The sequence below is a fragment of the Gorilla gorilla genome, chromosome 7 (assembly GCF_029281585.2).
Source record: "Gorilla gorilla gorilla isolate KB3781 chromosome 7, NHGRI_mGorGor1-v2.1_pri, whole genome shotgun sequence".
Lineage (NCBI taxonomy): Eukaryota > Metazoa > Chordata > Mammalia > Primates > Hominidae > Gorilla > Gorilla gorilla.
In genome coordinates this window covers 26112566-26132622 of record NC_073231.2, presented here as the reverse complement: position 1 = coordinate 26132622, position 20057 = coordinate 26112566, and the positions used below count along the sequence as shown (strand labels likewise).

Sequence of the window (20057 nt, the reverse complement as noted above, 5' to 3'; positions counted from 1 at the left end):
ACCAAAAAATGTCTAAGAGAAAGATACAATACGTAGTTTCCAACTTTTAAGATCAAATAATCCTTGTTGTGGGCAACAGGTGATAGACCAATGAGCCAAAAAAATACTTAGGAAATTCTGCTTTTGTGGCTTCACAAAATTTGAAGAGTCATCAAAATTGGGAGATTAATCTTTTGAGACTATCTTTAGAATATGTACAATTTAATACATATAGTAACATTGGTGAAAATAAGCATCAAACATTCTTCACAGGGCAGAAATCTAGTGACATGGATACTGGGCAAGACTGCAGACTATGAGATTCAAATTACATCTATGAAACAAAAGGGCAAAAATTGTTCTGTTGATTGACTGCATCTTCTGAACACAGAGACAGAGGCCATGGTAGAAGGAATAATTATCAGTGATCCACAAATGGCTGCTAATCGGAATGACTTGAGGGTGCTGATCTTAAAAAAAATTAACATGCCACAATGAAACCCTGATTCAGTAGGTTCAAGAGTGGTCCCAGGCAATTTTAGCAGAGGTAGGGTTAGCAGACATTAAAAGACTGGAAACTAAAGGAATTTACACTTAGCAAATTGTCTGATAGGTGGTAAGAGCTCAATAAATACTGTTGTTATTTTATGCCCAGTCGATCTTTCCTGTAGCAATTGGGGCAAAAAAGGGTTCTACAAGGTTGTTTTGGAGAGAAATACTCCACAAAAAGGTTTTGAGAAAAGAAAACCCCAAGGGACAGAATAGTGGCAACTACCAAAAAATGAGGAAAGCTGATTGAGTTTGTGGGATTTGCAGACAAGAGACAGAGAGAGAGAGATTGAGAGAGAGAGAAAGATATCTTGCCCCATACCACCCCTCACGTGGACTCTGCATGGGCATGAGAAGGGCCATGGACTTAATTAGTAGGAAGCCCAACACCATTTTATATATAAGAAAACTAAAGCTCTTAAGGTTATTTAACCTTCTACTACACTACTACACCACTACTAAATGGATTAAAATTTAGATCTTGCTTCAAAATCCAATGCTTCCTCCAAATTCGGTCTAATAAAACAAATTCGTCTTAAAGTCCTATCTATGAGAAAAAAGCAAAAGGTCAAGCTAGTCAGTGAAAACTAATGCACACACCAAATATATGAGTTAAGACTATCTGTATTTAATGGAAAGGAGGCAGTACTGGAAAGATACCTGAACATGAAGCTTAAAACTAGAATTTTAATCCTGACTCTCACTATTTGTAGGACTTTAGGAAAATGTCCAAATTAATTTCCAATTAGTCTGTTCACCTGAAAGAAGCCTGCACCTTGATATAAAAATAAAAAGAAATAATGCATTTGAAAACTCTGTGTAAACTTGGTTGAGACTTTTGGTTCCAGCAATATGGCAAACTAGTTAGCATGGAAACTTCCTGCCACAAACATCTACAGCTGCTATTTAAATATAAAAGTCCTTTCAGATGCCTGGCTGTACTAATCATAGAGTAGTCAAAATCAATTAGGGCCCAAACCTAATAGAACTAAAACCCAGAGCAGTAAGCATGAAAGCTCCTCTGTGACTGTCCTGATGCAAATGGGAAGTGTGGTTTTTGGTCTTGGTAATGCCTACATACAATGCAAATGTCCTTACTTTAGTTTATCATTTCTTATGACCTAATTCCAACAAACAGCCCAACTGAAAACGTATGAAGTTTTTTCTTCATTAATCACACAGATGTCACAACCTGCTTTGTGGTGTACTTTCACTTTTTTGCTATTACAATCCACCTTGCGTGAGTCCCTGCAACTGAAAATCATAGTCAAGATGTTTACACAAGGCTTCACTCCATGCTTTTTCCTAATTTATGGAATTAGCATTTTAATAAATCACCCAAATCTCTGGAAATCTGGCTTGAATGCCTGCATAGCAATCCATCATATTCTAGTTCTTGCTAATCTCTTGAGCCCCACTGCCTCCTTAGCTCCCCAAGCTTCAGTTGGGATGTCTCCTTACAGTTCATCCACGTCTTTCTCTCCTCAGGAACTTTCAACATGTCATTTCTTTTTGTCTGGTACACTGTCCCCTTCTTTCAGTGAATACTGTCACCCCAAAATAAAAATATCAGTTCTCTATCTTAAAATATTTCTTCTTTTTTTTTGAGACGGAGTTTCGCTCTTGTTGCCCAGGCTGGAGTGCAGTGTCGCAATCTCGGCTCACCGTAACCTCTGCCTCCCAGGTTCAAGTGATTCTCCTGCCTCAGCCTCCCAAGTAGCTGGGATTACAGGCATGCGCCACCACGCCTGGCTAATTTTGTATTTTTAGTAGAGACAGGGTTTCTCCATGTTGGTCAGGCTAGTCTCAAACTCCCGACCTCAGGTGATCCGCCCACCTCGGCCTCCCAAAGTGCTGGGATTACAGGCATGAGCCACCGCGCCCAAAGTACTGGGATTACAGGCATGAACCACCGCACCTGGCCAAAATATTTCATTACAACACTTTTCTTCACAGCACTCATTGCAATTTATAAATATGTATTTATTAGTATAATTTACTGAGTATCTATAAGAACTACGAAAGCAAGGACATGCCTATTTTGTTCTCTGCTTTATCTCTACTATGTAGCACAGTATTTGCCCTGGAACAATATACAACTGAAAAAAACATTTTCTCGTTTAAACCTTAAGTATGTTTACTTGTACATTTTCTTTCATTATGCTAACAACATAACAAAATTAAGATTTTAATGGCTGGAAAAGTTAGAATTCATACATTATCTCTAACAAACAATATACAGTTAGCTACCCTCTAAAAAAAAGGCGTATAAATTCTTTTTACTGCATAATCACACTCTAAGATTTTTTTCTGGCTTAAAAACGATGTGATTCTAGTATCACCTCACTAACCTGATAACAGTTACTATTCTGAATACCATGGACACACAGTAAAATTTCTGCATTCACAAATGAAACATTATAAATATTCAGCTATGGGTAAACAAAAGGGGTAGACCTGGTAGAGAAATGTTAACTGGTTTAACAATGCTTTCTTAATAGACTCACCATATAAATAAAATATAATATAAAAAATGTTACAGTGTTAATAGAATCATGCTGTCTCTGTTTAAAAACAAGAGTCAGGGTAATATTTCAATGCTAAACAGACTTGTACATGTACTCAGGAAACTAATGATATATATAGCCTTGAGGCCTAAAATTAGAGAAATTTTCAAACTGTATTATATTATCTATTAAATAACAGTAACAATAACACTGTAAAATCCAGCAAAAGGAGGGGCCGGGCGCAGTGGCTCACGCCTGTAATCCCAGCACTTTGGGAGGCCGAGGCAGGCAGATCACGAGGTCAGGAGATCCTGGCTAACATGGTGAAACCCCATCTCTACTAAAAAGAGAAAAAATTAGCCGGGTGTGGTGGCACATGCCTGTAGTCCCAGCTACTCAGGAGGCTGAGACAGGAGAATCACTTGAACCCAGGAGGTGGAGGTTGCAGTGAGCCAAGATCGCGCCACTGTACTCCAGCCTGGGCGACAGAGCAAGACTCCATCTCAAAAAAAAAAAAAAAAAAAAAAAAAAAAATTCAGCAAAAGGAGAAGTAAAGTTCCATCATGTTCTAAAACCTTAGAATGTGATATATGCTTATAATCCTGGCAGTAAAATACTACCGTATACCACATGCCAATGAGTATTTCCTTGCCCGTAGAAACACACCTTTGATTCTCTAACAGAGGTCAATGTGAATATTAAATATTAAACAGAGGTCAATGTGAATATTAAATATACATTACAGCCAACTTTCCTTGAATGCTCCCATTCTGTATGTTATTTACTCATGTATACACCTCTATATCACAAGTATAAACAATGAATAGCCTACAGTTTACGACTAGCGACTAGCCGCTAGACTATATTAACATTTAGCATCCCCCCGGCCTACTGACCTGTGGTCCAATCGTTATATAAACATTTAAACGTTAGAAATAATAAAAGAAGAGATAAGAAATAAAGGCATAAAGGAAGAAGACAGTTTTAACTGGCATAAAAATTCAAAAGAAAGCTTTTCGGCCCTCCTTATCTCTTTTCGCATGAGAAAACCCAAAACACCACGTGTACTCCTTTAGAAGATTCGGCAAGAAAGAAGCATAAGAAACTCGAAACAGAACATTAAAGGGAAGAAAGATAAAAGCAATCACAATACTTAATCCTGGAACCCTTTATTTTGATTTACAGAAGCAAAGAATTCAGGGTTTCATATTTACCCTCTGACAAACAAAAAAGTAAAAAAGAATATTAAGTAAATGTTTCTTAAGAAGTTTTGACGTACACGCCCCACAGATTGCTAGTTTTCTCATTCTCTGGAATTCTAAATCATTTTTCCCTTAACAGTTTTGTAAAATATCAATTTGCTTTTCAAGTTTACACTGCTGTATGATCTATAGAAAATGCTTTTTATTAATCAAGTCAGCAAATAAGGAAGACCAGGCAAACAGCATATTTAAAAGAAGCTTCTGGCCAGGCGTGGTGGCTCACGCCTGCAATCTCAGCACTTTGGGAGGCGTGCGGATCACCTGAGGTCAGGAGTTCGAGACCAGCCAGGCCAACACGGTGAAACTCCGTCTCTACTAAAAATACAAGAATTAGCTGGGCGTGGTGGTGGGTGCTTGTAATCTCAACTACTCAGGGAGGCTGAGGCAGGAAAATCGCTTGAACCCGGGAGGTGCAGGTTGCAATGAGCCTAGACCGCGCCACTGCACTCCAACCTAGGCAACAAGAGCAAGACTTCGTCTCAAAATAAATAAATAAAGTAATCTTCTAGCAGAATAGAAGATTTTAAAAAAGAAGCCTTTTCTAGATACCCTTGAAACAACAGTTGATAGAGGATAAAGAGAATGAATCTGGTTTTCTAACAGTTAAAACATGGGATGGAGAGACAAAACAGACCAAGAGTAGTTAAGGTAGAATTGATAGAAACCTTTAAGGGGTACTGGCAGCCAGAGCAGTCAACAATTCATGATTTATTCAAACTCCTGAGACTATGACCTCTTCTTTCTTGCATTAAATGCATGCCAATAAATTAAATGCATGCCTATTTCATTGCTGGTTGTAAAAAACATTTTACTCTTGTCAGTGGTAACAGAATCTGAGGCTGTTCCAGCAAACAAAATAGAATAAAATACCAGTGTTTCACTCAAGTCTTGCGGTTGCTATAAGTTAATAAGAAATAAGGTAGGCATGGGCCAGGTACAGTGGCTCACGCCTGTAATCCCACCAATTTGGGAGGCTGAGATTAAGAGTTCGAGACCAGCCTGACCAACATGGTGAAACCCCACCTCTACTAAAAATACAAAAATTAACTGCACGTGGTGGCAGGCGCTTGTAGTCCCAGCTACTTGGGAGGCTGAGGCAGGAGAATCACTTGAACCTGGGAGGCGGAGGTTGCAGTGAGCCAAGACTGCGCCATTGCACTCCAGCCTGGTCAACAGAGCGAGACTCTGTCTAAAAAAAAAAAAAGAGAGAGAGAGAGAAATAAGATAGGCATGGGGTGGGCACAGTGGCTCATGGCTGTAATCCCAGCACTTTGGGAAGCAGAGGTGGGCAGATCACTTGAGGTCAGGAGTTCAAGACCAGCCTGGCCAACATGATGAAACCCTGTCTCTACCAAAAAATACAACAATTAGCTGGGAATGGTGGTGCGTGCCTGTAGTCCCAGCCTCATTTGGGAGGCTGAGGTGGGAGAATTGCTTGAACCCAGAAGGCAGAGGTTGCAGTGAGCTGAGATCGGAGATCGCAACACTGCACTCCAGCTTGGGCAACAGTAGCTGACATCTGAGATATTTACAACATCTAAAGGCTATTGAAATGGAATTTCACTATGAAAAAAATGTGAGTTCTAATTCAACTTGATAACAGATAATCAACTTCCTATAACATTGTTGCAGTAATTATTCAGTCACTCTACTTAAAAACCTTCAACCACACACCTACGGTACAATTATTATTCTACAACAGGCACTTTATGTCCTGGTCTCTTCCTACCATTACACTGATTTCCTCCACAGAAGCCATATTTGCTTTCCTGGAATGTTAAGTGAACATATATATAGCTTTATCTATGGTATTCTGCTTGGTGTGCTCTTATCAATCTGGAGGACACCAGGCCTTTTCAGATCTGGCTTAATTATTCACCACTTTAAGAGGCTTTCCTGGATCTCCAAGGGAGGAGTGACCCTTACGTCTTATGTTCTATGCATAGATGTGTCCTATCACTGATCTCACTCTATAACCCTTATTGGCATACATTTCTAGCTATTCAGGTCCTTGAGCAAGGACACTGTATTTTATTCACATTTATATTCCCATTGCCTAACAATCTGGCACACAGTACATGATCAAACAATACCAGCCAAATGAGGGAATGTTTACTGATGTGTGTATCTCACCAAATAACCAGAAGGATAATACTATTCTAAACAATACTATTCTGTTAAATAGGTGAACATTTAGGGTGTACATAAAATACATTTGGTCAATTAGAGAATGTGACAAAAACCATGTTTGAAACCAGAAATGGCAGAAGTTGTTTTAAAACATATCCTTCTGGGTGCCTCTAAAACATCCACGCATTACACATTTCCTCCACTGTCTCAGTGTTAGCTGGTGCATTTAGATTCCTACTTCAGCAAAACATTTATTTCTAGGATGGATTAGGGAGATATTGACATGAGTGATGAATCACCAAAAACTTACAAACATCTCTATGTTAAGAACAAAATAATTCATAATTACATAATATTTTTGCCAAAGAGAATGACTATGTAATCACAGATTTACTGACTTCCACTTCACTCTTTAGAGTCAGTTATGCCTGCCCCTTAGCGCAGTCACACAAAACAGTTTACAGTGGGGAAAAAAAAAAACCCTTTAAATTCAATCTTAAAATAGGCTATCTTAGCCATTTCAACTTAGAATATTTCTGAATTATTTTCAAAACTCATGCTATTATGAAAAACTTTATGGTAAATAATACTTTAAAATTAGAAGCTGAAGAGAACTAGGATTGCTAGTGAATCAGGACTTAGCACCAGGAAAAAGTGATTTCATGGTTTACTATCTCCCTTCATATTCTCCATCTCATCTGTAAAACAGTTACAACTATATGGGAATTTTAGCAGGTTTGTTCTTTGCAAAATGCTTTGGGAGATAATAAATTAACACTTGTTTTTTTCCCCTTAAAACACTATTTCCTATCAGTAAAATTCTGAATTTCTTTTATGAGTTAACTGCTTCCTCTCATCACTTGGCCAAGAGAACAGGACATACATGGATAACAAAATATATCCATTTGCATTCACACACATCTGAGAGGACGAGGATCTAGCTTATTTTTATCGACATCCAGGAAAACAATCCTATAACCTATGTTCCACTTTGCTTCTAATCCCTTTGGTTCAGCGGCAAGTTTATTCTAGAGTAGCACTGTCCAATAGAAATTTCCATGAGAGTGGAAATATTTTATATCTGCACTATGCAATATGGTAGCTATTAGCCTCATGTGGCTACTGAGCACTTGAAATGTGGTTGGTACAACTGAAGAACTTGATGCAGTTCCTGTCAAACTGGGCTTGGGTTAGAAACATACTGGGCTGGTACGTCCTCCACCCAAAAGTCAGGCAATAGATTTGAAGGGACACATCACCAAAGAAGATCTACCAGGAGTCTGCAAATGTTTTCTCTAAAGGGCCAGAAAGTAAATATTTTAGGCCAAAATGTCTGTCAAGACTATTCAACTCTGCCACTGTGGTACAAAAATAGCCATACGGGATACATAGATGAATGCATGTTCCAATAAAACTTATTTATGAACAGTGAAATCAGAATTTCATATAATTATCATGCAACATGGAGTATTATTCTTTTAGATGTTTTCAACCATTTAAAATGTAAAAGCTATTCTCAGGGTGCAGGCCATACAAAAACAGGCTGTCAGGCCAAAACACCAGCCTGGTTTGCAAGCCTGAGATATACAAATGTCAGTAAGCACATGAAGAGATATTCAACATGTTAGTCATCAAAGAAGTACAAACTAAAAACACAAGATCCTACTAGAATGGCAAAAGAATGACAATACTAAATGTTGGCGAAGTTATGAAATAACTCGAGGTACAGTCATTTTGGAAAATTGACAGTTTCTTTAAAAATGTAAACATACACAATAAGACTCAGCCATCCTACTCCCAGGTACTCAAGAGAAATAAAAATGTACATCCATACAGAGACTGGTATATGAATATTCACAGCATCTTTATTCACAATGACTAAAAACTGGGAACAACCTGAATGTCTCCCAAAGAGTGAATGGATACATCCAATGTGATATATTCATACAACGGAATACTTGGCAACAATGAAAAGTAACCAAGCTCTCCTACTATGTAACAATGAGAATCAATCTCAGAGTTACTATGCTGAGTGAAAGAAGTCAGAAAACAAGAGTATACAGTAAGTCCATTATATAAAATTCCAGAAAATGCAAACTAATTTATAGTGACAGAAAGCAGAACAGGGTTGTGTGGGTCTGAGAGCTGAGGGAGGAACAGACTGCAAAGAGGAAATGTTCCACATTTTGATCCCGGAGTCACAGGTGTATGTATCTGTCAATTTGTACACTTTAAATGGATGCAGTTTACTGTACGCATAAAATTTTAGTAAAAAGGAAAGACTTTATTCCACTGGCAACAGATTTACACAACAGTAATCTCTATGAACCAAATATCCACTTTTGTGAGTGCTGTTTACATTTGAGGGGACGGGTATGGGAGGAATAGATAAGAAGTTGGGTCAGCCAGGCACGGTGGCTCACGCCTGTAATCCCAGCACTTTGGGAGGCCGAGACAGGAGGATCACCTGAGGTCGGGAGCTCAAGACCAGTCGGACCAACATGGAGAAACTCCGTCTCTACTAAAAATACAAAATTAGCTGGGCGTGGTGGTGCATGCCTATAATCCCAGCTACTTGGGAGGCTGAGGCAGGAGAATTGCTTGAACCTGGAAGGCAGAGGTTGCCGTGAGCCGAGATTGCGCCACTGCACTCCAGCCTGGGCAACAAGAGCAAAACTCCATCTTAAGGAAAAAAAAAAAAAAAAAAAAAAAAAGGTTGGTTTTTAAGTCTCACCCTATCCATGCTATCAATGTTAACACGAAATGTGCCTCTGGGAACCTCTAGGGTACATTAACAGTAACCTAAACCAAACAGCTCTGAATGGACAGGTTTTAGGACTTCTGTGAAATTAAAACTTCTTGCTCACAACATTCTGCTCTCCCTGTATGGAGTGTGGCTAACTGTAGAATTCCAAGAACTAGTAAATAATCCTTTACATTACAACAAATTTTCATTTGTAACACCTGTGGGATAATGTCCTTATTTTATTTGAATTTAATTTAAATTAATTAATTAATTTTTTTTTTTTAAAGACTTGGGGTCTTGCTATGTTACCCAGGCTGGACTTGAACTCCTGTACCCAAGTGATCCTCCCAGCTTAGCCTCCCCAGTAGCTGGGACTACAAGCATGTGTGCCCCTGCCTGGCCTGTCCTTAAATACTCCCTGTTGCTCAGGTTCAATTCACCTAAAAACAATTTAATTTGGTTTTATGAAGGCCTGAAGAAAGTTGCTCAGTTCTGGAACATTATCAGTTCAAAATATTAAGACTAAGGAAAACAAGGTCACATTTTCCAGTAAGTTTTATTTAATCTTTAAAACTCTTGGGTATGCCCCGGGCTAGTTTTTGACAAGACCTCGCAGGGATCCTTAGATGGGTCAATGACAAGCTGAAGACAAAAATATCACCTACTAACACGAACATTACATTCTAAATAATTTGTGGCTATATATTGGGCAAAATTTAGATTTTTTTCAACTGAGATGTATAGATTTTATCAATACATCAACAGATGTATTGATATGTGAAATATACATCGGGTTTCCCAGATCTTTTTCAGAGTAAACTTTATGTTTCAAGTTCTTACAGTTAAGTTAAATTTCATGACTAATTTTAGACAACGTCTTTTTGGAAGACAGAAGTAAAGCACTGAAGTTCAGGAGTTAGTGGAGGTGAATGAGGTTAAAAAAAAAACAAGCTTTGAAATAATTTTTGCCAAACTCATGACATATGCTTTCAAAACTTTGCAAACAATTTTAAATAGAATTGGAAAAAATCCTAAGAAAACCCTTCATTTCCCTTTTCTAGCCTTAAATACACCCCTTTAAACCATAAATTGACTCAAACTTTAGGGCAAATGTCTAGCAAAACTCTCAATTCTTTCTGAGACTGCACACTGTAAATATCATAATTTCTTATCATGCAAAGTACCAATGAGATCAGCATGGGTCCAACACAAGTTCATATATTTAAAAGCTAAAAGGCCACTACAGTTATAAGATTACAATTTCCTGAAGTAGTACAAGGGATATTTTAATAATCTGCTTGTTTTCAGAGGAACATTGTTTTCCAGAGGAAAATATTTTGATTTTTTTTTTCATCTAACTAATGTTTTTCTAAGAGAGGTTTAAAACCCAGGGGCTTTTAAGTGAGAATCATTTCTCAGCCTACCGGCATCAACATTTGACTAATAATGTTAATTTCTTGTCCCATAAGAAATATCTTTCACCACTTATTGTCCAACTAAGAGACCTCTTTCGTTACTGTTTGGGGCATAAGAGAGCTCAATTTGTGAGAAGTGCTACAGATGACTAGATCTTACAGAAAAAAACTCTGGGAGTTTAAGAAATTAGGCGTAAAGAAGAGGAAGATATATTTAAGATAGATAAAATGGAAATGTTGGTTTGAGCATAAATATTTTAAGGAATTTTACAAACATGTACATATGAATTGAGAACACGGTGGTATATTGGGGAGAGAATACAAGGATGACAACTGGAAATCCCATCCAGAATGCTTGAAGTACAAGGGACTTCACAGATCACTTAATCCAGGCTCAGAGACCAAACGAGTTTCCCAATTAAATGGCATAACACTATAAAAGGCTTAGCATGGTGCCTGGCATATAACAGACACTCAGTTAATACTGGTATCCCCCTTTCGCTATGACCAACCAAGTCACACTCCAGTAAGTCTTACAATAACCACCACCATGAACATCATCTAAATCTTCCAACAGCGAGTTCTCCAGTCTTCCAGGGATACCAGGTCTTTTAATCAGCTTATTTCAAGGAAAATTCTATTACTATTATCTCTATACCGATGTTACATTGCTGCGGTGAGCATTAAATAATATCAATTAATGCTAGCATGAAGTTTCCAATTCTGCCTTCTCTTAAATACATCCTTCCCATTTTATGGCAGTAGGAGTGTGTGTGTGTCCTTGTGTGCATGCACACATGTGCGAAGGGGTGAACAGCCATTGAAGCAAATATCAGAAATACTTAGGATCTAGGTTTTTTACAACTCTCTCCCTCCCCCAAGATGTTGATATGCCTCCTGGGTACCAATCCCATTCCATTGAGAATTTCCTAGTAATGAGTCACTATAAATGTTAGGAATGAATGTATTCCAGACATGTATTGGAATGGGGGAAAAGATAACGGGGTAGTGACTGCCCCCCATTCAGGGACATGTCGAAAAACCAGTCTCACTACAAATTCACAACTCAATGACCAGGCTTGTTGTGATGCTCAATTCAATGTAAGGCCCTGAAAGTAGAATATCACATCTTGTATTTCCTTCTATGTGTCTGCACAGTAACAAAAATGGGATATTAGTAGATGCTTAAATGGTCACCATTAATCATCCTCAAGAATTTATTTCAATATTTAAAACTTCAGCTTGCATGTAACTCTCCAGGAACATTTATCGTGGTCCTGAACTTGCTTTTCAAATAAGTCAAAAGAGAAATACTTGTAAATCAGTTTCTCAATAAAATGTTGTGAGCATTTTCATCTAAAAAGAAACATATCTTTAAACTCTAGTTAACAAGGTTCACGAATGGCCTAAAATTGTGGGTAAAATTTTGTGTAGGCACACTCTCCCCACCCCCACCAGAGAGCAGTAACATAGCTTCCATCACATTCTGAAATAAATCCCCCCAAAGCTGTATAATCACTGCTCTGTACTGCTTCTCCCCCTGGCTTTGAAGCTAAAACTCTCACGTTACTCAGCTTGAGTTCTAAAAGCAGATTTAAAAATAAAATGACAGGATAGTAGTTAGTGGGGTGGGGGGGGAGGGGGGCTACAGGTAGCTGTTGAGATGGTATCAGGGGACTTCTGGGGCACCGATAATACTGACTTGATTTGGGTGCTGGTTAGGAAGGAGTATTCACTTTGTGAAAATTCATCAAGCTGAACACATATGATTTCTGTACCTGTCTGCAGGTATATATTTCAATAAAAAGTTTTTGAAAAAAATAACAAAGATGGGTCACTTATACACAGCATATATCATTACAGAATTTAATGAAGTCCTTAAAAATGATGCACTAGGAGAGGCCCATTGGTAAAGAACTGCAGCCTCCAGACAACAGCCAGTGAGGAACTGAGGCCTGACCAGGCCCACTGTGTGTAAACCTAAAGAAAATTCTCTATCCTCAAGTCAAGCCCTGAGATTGACTGCAGCCCGGAGCCCCAGCTGAGAGTTTGACTGCAAATGAGACCCTGAACCAAAACCATCTAGTTAAGCCACTCCCAGATTCCTAACCCTGAGAAAATGTGAGATAATGTTAGGTGTTTAAAAAAAAAGATGCAGTTTCAAAACACTATCTTCCTTGCACATATTGAAGTGGGCAAAGTAGCCTCAGTAGTTGTACCTACTGAGAGACATTAGCTTATTGGTTTAAACTGGCAACTTTCCCACCTGGAAAGGCTGTGGTACAATATTGCTTTCAAAACCCAACCAAGAAAAAAGAAAATACAGCTGGTGGTTATGAACATCAATTTCTGGGTCAAATGGAAGCTAATTTCCCTGTAAGATATAGAACAGGGATCTTCCTGATACTTCTTTCTATACCTTCATCTAAATTAGAGATTCTTCCATCACTGTACTGTATTTTGTTTTTTCTGTGTTAAGTGTTTGAATGATCCCACACGTATATATACATCCCTTAATTTTTCTCAAGGCTTCTCAGGAAATATACTAAAGTCAGAGTAATCAAGTAAATATATATATATGTATGTTTTAAATACAGACATTTCCAGTGTGGTGTTGAATAGGAGTAAAATAATGAAATAAAATACACACATATTATTTGTATAAACCCACGAAAGAGGTATAATCAGGGTGGGAGTGGGTGATGGGATATAGTTATTGCTTATCACCCAACACAGATGTAGCATGTTTTGAAATCAATGTATTCTTTCTCGTATCTACGTGTGTGCTCCTGAAGCCTGCCAAAAGAGCATCAGAATTGGATATTTCAGCAGTCTGGCTCCAGTGTCTTTCTCATTCTGAATCCTCTGAAGTGCCCAGCACAGAAAGGGCCTTGCACACACTAAGCATTCTGGTATTAGTCGAACTGGAAAAAAGTTAGAAAAGTTATGTTTTTTCCATTTAAAATTCTCAAAAGTTGTACCGAACTCCCTTTTCAAAATGGACTACCCATAGCACTTATCATTTCCTTGCATATTGTTAAAAGCTGAAAAAACAACCATCACTTTTGCTATAATCAGGCCGACTTTTTGCACCCTGCTAAAATTTAACCTGACAAGTTGTAATGATTCTTCACAACTCCCTGGAGTTACACTGGTAGTCAATATTTAATTACTGTGCCTGGAATTTAAAACAAACTATGACTACTTTGCAAATAGTACATTCTCCTAGTATAGTCATAATGCAAAGCCCAGTAAATAATAAGACCCAACACAACGTAGTAATTCCAGCAAAATCCTGGAATCAGTCTTCATTTCCATTATTTATAGTAAAACTAATATAATTCATATTAAATAGCATATTCGATATATAAATCATATTCTTTCCTTCCTTTTCCTCTCGAGCTCCTGAACACCAGCTAGCACTATTAAAACTAACATCTGATCCTTCTTAATCTTTTTCATCACCACTGTTCACTGAGCGTTGTCTTCGTCTCTTTGTAATAACTTGCCAGCTTTAGATATGTTTAAAAAAACATGAAAGGAAGGGCAACTAAACATAATTAAACACAAAACACAAGTAAGTTTGATTTTTTCCTCCCACGCAAAGCTTTGTAACCACCCTGCCTTCAGGGTGAAAGTTAGATAAGGTTATCTAAGACCAAGAGTAAGAAACCCATCACATCGAGGAGCTGCTTAAGGGCACACTTCTACAGACACTTGCCTGTAACATCAACAGAGCTAAAGGGCAATCCAAATATTATAATTTTCCCATTACTAAAGTTTTATAGCACTTAAAATCGTCCATAAAATACATATCCTTAGAAGAGAGATATCCAAGACATCAGCCTGAGAGAACCCGAGAATCATATGACACTCAGCCTCAATTATGAAAAAACTGCTCACCCTGGTGGTTCAGAAAAGCACTAGATAACATAATGACTCGACTATTTAGTTCAACAAATGCAACTCTCCAATAATCAGTCATGAATCTGTAACAGACACCTTTATAAACTTCACGTTTGATTAGTGTTACAAGAAAAATATCCCCGCCACCCTCCCCTGAATGCATTGCAGACTGTCTTTAATGAATCCTTTATTTACTCATCATACCTAGGGAAGGGTGTATCTTTTTCATAGGAAGGTTTTCTGCCACAATAAAGTACCACCTTAACATGTGTGAGTGCCCAATACTATTAACACTTAGTGGTCTGACAAAGAAAAGCAGTATGTCCCATTCTCTCTAAAGGGAAAAAAATTCACTCACAAACTTACCCCGTTGATATGAAGACCACTAAGCACTAACTTAGACCAACAGATTGCAGCTCTTAAAAGTAAATAAAGGGTACCAATAAAACACTGACCAACATGCTCCCCTGTTTTGAAAAGTTAATAAATTCTTACTTCCGTAGATTTTTGAGTGGTGAGTGGGAGAACATCTTACTAAAAATAAGACAGACCTTCGTCGGAGCGACAAACGCTGTGAAGATTGCTTTGATGCATCCTGACTTTCACAGGAATGACAACCTTTTCGCTTCGAAAATGTGGGATCACATTAAGAGATATTTCTTTAAGGGAAACAGCAAATAGCACGATGTATATTCATAAAAGTACTGACTCCCTCTGCATTCCGAAGCATGGTTCACAAAGGCTATCTATTCAAAGCCTGTTCTAGAATGCTCATAGACATCCCCCCACCCCCCAGTAAGGAAGCGCACTGGACCCAAACTCCAAAGACTTTGGGACACTTAGACTTACCTTAACCAAATCTCATTATCATTCTCGTGCTTTGGTTTTTGTTCCTTTAAATGACAGAAGTAATTCCTGCCTACTGAGTCTTGTAAGATCCAAGAATTTTTAAAAATCACATAAAATCTTTCACGCTTCTTAGAAATGACTGCTATAAAACGCAAGGTGCTATACTATTATTATTATCATTATTATCATCTCCTTGTATCAACTTTTACTGTCACTTCTGAATTAAGCCAAGGTACTGGCTTTGAAACACAAATCCCGTGGTTGTCCACCTGTGATTACGTTTCTTGCTATAATTCTGTCCTGACAACTTGTCCCGCACACTCCGAAGATCTACTTTACTGATCTCTGGCCTGAAAATTAAGTCTTTTATTTAGTCCCTTCTCTCCAAAGAAAGGGGCAGAAGTCACACCACTCCAGATTCTTGTAGACGTATTAAGAATGAGATCATTCTTCTTACTTGAGGAATGATGCCACAGAATATAAAGGCGACACTTCTTGCCCTCTAATCTTTCCTTGCCACAACACAAAACCTGTGCAGTTGGTTACCTAGAAAACTGGAAGGTTCCCCACAATGGATGTGCATCAATAACTGTCATAAAAATATCAGATCTCAGGCACAGACAGGAAAAACTTTATCTAGTTTGCAAGAAATTAAACCCTGCAGTCCTCCATCTGCTACTGGGTTTGGTATGGGCTGTCCCTTTCTAGGGCCTGTGCCTGTCTTTGAGGAGAGTGGCCTGGCCCCACAACACGCTAGGGGCAGCTCTTGAGCCGGATCAAGACCCTCCCGAGCAACGTCTGCACCCAACCCTGCATCTCTCATTTCAGACACACCCCCCTCCACCCCGTGTTTCATAGGAGGTGTGGGCGCTCAACTCCTTCACTGTGGCTAGGGGGACGCGAGGGGAGGCGGGCCGAGGCCTGAGCACCCATTTTGGAAGACCGGGGAGCGCGGCCCTCCGGGCTGTACGATTTGGAGTGTCGGAGGGAAGGGCGCATCCGTGGGAGGGGGAAGGAGGCCGGGGTTGCTGGGGGGTCTCTCGTATTCCGGGGCGTGAGAGGAAGGCGGCGGGAAAGACTCCGGAGAGCGAGGTTTATCAGCGCGAGGTTTCCTTTTTGTTATCTGCTGAGGGATGGCGGGCGTCATGGGGGCGTCCCCCTCAGTAAAGTCAGCAAGGGGGTCCCCCTCGCTTCACCGTGGGGCGGGCGGGGGGGCCCGAGGACTTGACGGAGGCCTCCCCCGTGCACGAAGACAGTGACTGACGAGCGTTGTGGGCTGCGCGCGCCGGGATGCCCGTTCCTGTCCCTGCAGCCCCGCGCGCGAGGCGTGGGACCGGGTGGGAGGGGACGGAGAAGGCCCCCGGCCCGGGAGGCGGGAAAGGCCCCGGGGCTCCGGGACGGGCGGCGGCTCCAGAGCCCCGAGTGGCGGCGGCGCGGGCCTGCCGAGTCCCGAGCCGGCTGGCGCCCTGTGGGCCGTGTGCGCCCCCGACTCCACTCGCCGCTCTTCGTGGTCGCCCCCTCCCACCCGCGGCTCCTCTCACCTGCACATGATCCGCCATTTTGCTCCATTCATGCTCCTCTCCGGCCCCCCCTCCCCCCCAGCGCGCACCTCGGCCGGAGCCGCTGCCGCCGCCGCCGCCGACGCCGTCGCCGTTGCGCCTGCGCGCTGGGGACTCGTCGCGCTGCGCTCGTGGCGTAGCGCCGCTCAGCTGCGCAGGCCCCGGCGGCCCGGGCCGTGGTTGGAGAATGCGCAGCACCGCTGGGACGGCGTAAAGGCACGGGCAACGTCAGCGGCCCGGAGACGCCGGGTGGGAGGAAGGAGCGGGCCGGGGGAGCGCGAAGGAGGGGCGGCTGGGGGAACAAAGCTTTGTTTACATGGTTTTTAAAGGGGCCGCGCTCGCTCCGGCGGGCGGGCGCTGGAGTGGGAGTTGGCGCTGCCTTCTGCTCGTTTGCGTGGTGAGGGCTCCTGGATGGGGGCCGAGGTCTGTCGCCGCCCCGGGACCCCTGCACCCAGTGGCTTCCTCTCTTCCCAACCGTCTTCCCCCTTGACTCGCTCCTGGACGTCTCCCACCCCCACCCCACCTTGCAGTTACGGGGACCCCCACACCCCACCTAGGCTGCCTGCGAGATTCCTTACTTTCCAATGCCCTCTTCTCAACGGGGGCCGATTCTGTGCTCGTGTCTGTCTAGCTTTCTGGACCAGGGCCATCGCTCTCTGGTCTGGATTTCACCAGCAACCCCAGTGGTTGATCTCGTGTTTTTCATTTCTGTCCTTTCGTCCTTGATAAACATTCATGGAAATAACCACCGAATGGTGGTGATGATCAAAACATACGAAGGCACAGTTCTGGCTTCCCAAAGACATTGTCATCGTCGCCAGTACTCTAGACTGCCTCCCGAGAGGGTCAGATGCTGGAAGAGGCAGCGGGGCTGGTGGTTAGGACCCCTAGGCTCGGTCTTGTGGAGGTATGAGTGGGAAAGCCATCTCTCTGGGTCAGATAAGGTCAGCCCCTGCATGCTGAGGCCAATTCCAGTCTTCCTCACTAGGAATTATCTGTTAGATAATGCCGGTTCCTGTTTTCCATTGGATTCCACTGTGGCTTCCTTTTAAGGCCCCCAGATTAGATCATAGCTGGATTCTGAGAGCACTGATTGTTTGAAGTTTGTATTTACAGGGGACTACCATCATATGCAAATGATGGTGGTAGTGAATTACACACCCTTGGTGGATGTAGTGGACCGGTGCTCAGCATTCATTTCGACTTCCGTCCTCCTAGTGGGTCTTCCTGGTTTGCAGAGGTAGGGCACATGGAAACTACATTACCCAAACATCCTTGCAGCTAGGGTTCTGTATGCAAATTAGGCTCTGCCAATTAGGCTGACTCAGAGAAGATTTAAGAGGCAGAAGATTTAAGTGGCAGAGCTTTTGACTATTAACTTCTAGCGAGCATAGACCTTTTGAGATGTTGGGCTTTTGTTTTTCCCCAAAACCTCCCAGCGTCCGATCATTAGCTCCGAGCGTATAAAGAGGCAGGGTGATGGGGTGAGTGGCTTTCTGAACCTGGCATCGGACAATGAAATATTCTCAGAGTCACAATTGCAATGGAAATTCTTTGGATTCCCTACTGGACTGAATAGAGGTAACAGTTTCACAGTGGGCCAGGCCCAAATTTCTGTCCACCCTCCCTTCCCCCACCCCCGCACCCCAACCTCCCCGTGTTTCTCTCTGTGTCTTCCCTTCCTCAGTAAATGGTACCACCATTCATCCGTTGCTCCTAATAAACACTCAGGAGTTGATTCTTCAAGTCTTATCAGTCCCCAACATGCAAGTCACCTGCAAGTCCTGTTCAATCTGTATCTAATACATACCCAGTATGACCACTTCTTCATCCATCTCCACTGTTAACACCTTGGTCCAAGCCACCATTACCTTTCTCCTGTGCTCTGGTAATAGATTCCTAATTAGTTTCCCTGCTTCCTGTCTTGCCCCTTGATAACCCATTTTCCATATAGCTGGCTGCTGCAGAACATTATTTTATTTATTTGTTATTTTTTGAGACAGAGTCTTGCTCTGTTGCCCAGGCTGGAGTGCAATGGCGCCATCTCTGCTCACTGCAACCTCCGCCTCCCTGGTTCAAGCGATTCTCCTGCCTTAGCCTCCCAAGTAGCTGAGATTACGTGCGCCCACCACCATACCTGGCTAATTTTTGGATTTTTAGTGGAGACAGGGTTTCACCATGTTGGCCAAGCTGGTCTGGAACTGCTGACCTCAGGTTATCCGCTCGCCTCTGCCTCCCAAAATGCTGGGATTACAGGTGTGAGCCACTGCGCCTGGCCAGAACATTCCTTTAAAATCATAATTCAGATAATTTACACTCCTACTTAAAATCCTTAAGTGGCCTCATGTTGCATTTAGAATTCGAATCTTTGCTGTGGCTCATGAGGTGGTATGAGCTGACCTCACTCTACCATGCCCCCTCTGGCTCATTGCTCTGTGGTCATTCTGGCCTTGCAGTTCTGCAAAGCCAGTATCTCCTGCCTCAGGGCCTTTGCACTTGCAGTAACTTCTGCCTGGATTGGTTTCCCTTCAGATCGTGAAGTGGCTGGCTCACTCTCCTCATGGACTTTTCAGCTCACTTGTCACCTCTCAGAGAGCCTTTTCTCACCACCCTCTTGAAAGTTGTCCCCTGTGCCTATCACTATCACAGCATTGATCACTGTCCAAAACTACATATTATTACTCTTTCATTATCAGTCCCTCCAACTAAAAGCAGACATAGTATAAACAAGGATTCTGTCTATGTTGTATCCCTAGTACCTCTGCACAGAGTAGATGCTCAGTAAATAATTGTTGAGGCGGGGCATGGTGGCTCACACCTTTAATCCCAGCACTTTGGGAGGCTGAGGGGGGTGGATCACCTGAGGTCAGGAGTTTGAGAGCAGCCTGGCCAACATGGTGAAACCCCATCTCTACTAAAAATAAAAAAAATTAGCCAGGCATGGTGGTGCACGCCTGTAATCCCAGCTACTCAGGAGGCTGAGGCAGGAGAATGGCTGGAACCCAGGAGACGGAGGTTGCAGTGAGCCGAGATCGTGCCACTGCATTCCAGCCTGGACGACAGAGTAAGACTCCATCTCAAAAAATAAATAAAAATAAATTTAAAAAACTGTTGAATGTATTAACTTCTTTATGTCTCATTCTAGGGTGCATGTG

The 20057-nt window shown here is 41.7% G+C and overlaps 1 protein-coding gene across 4 annotated transcripts in view; it reads right to left on the bottom strand.

Annotated features, from left to right (window-relative positions):
- Window positions 1–17582, bottom strand: part of XPO7 (exportin 7) — an 87618-nt gene extending 70036 nt beyond the window's left edge. The window contains exon 1 of one of the 4 annotated variants that reach the window (XM_055349554.2): window positions 17481–17582. In XM_055349554.2, coding sequence (XP_055205529.2) covers window positions 17481–17552 — 72 coding nt within the window. In that variant the 5' untranslated portion in view covers window positions 17553–17582. Of the gene's footprint in view, window positions 1–16884; window positions 17015–17480 lie in introns of those variants that run through there. The other 3 variants (XM_055349553.2, XM_019032472.4, XM_055349555.2) reach the window with 3 other exon arrangements.
- Between the last annotated feature and the right edge of the window lie 2475 nt (window positions 17583–20057).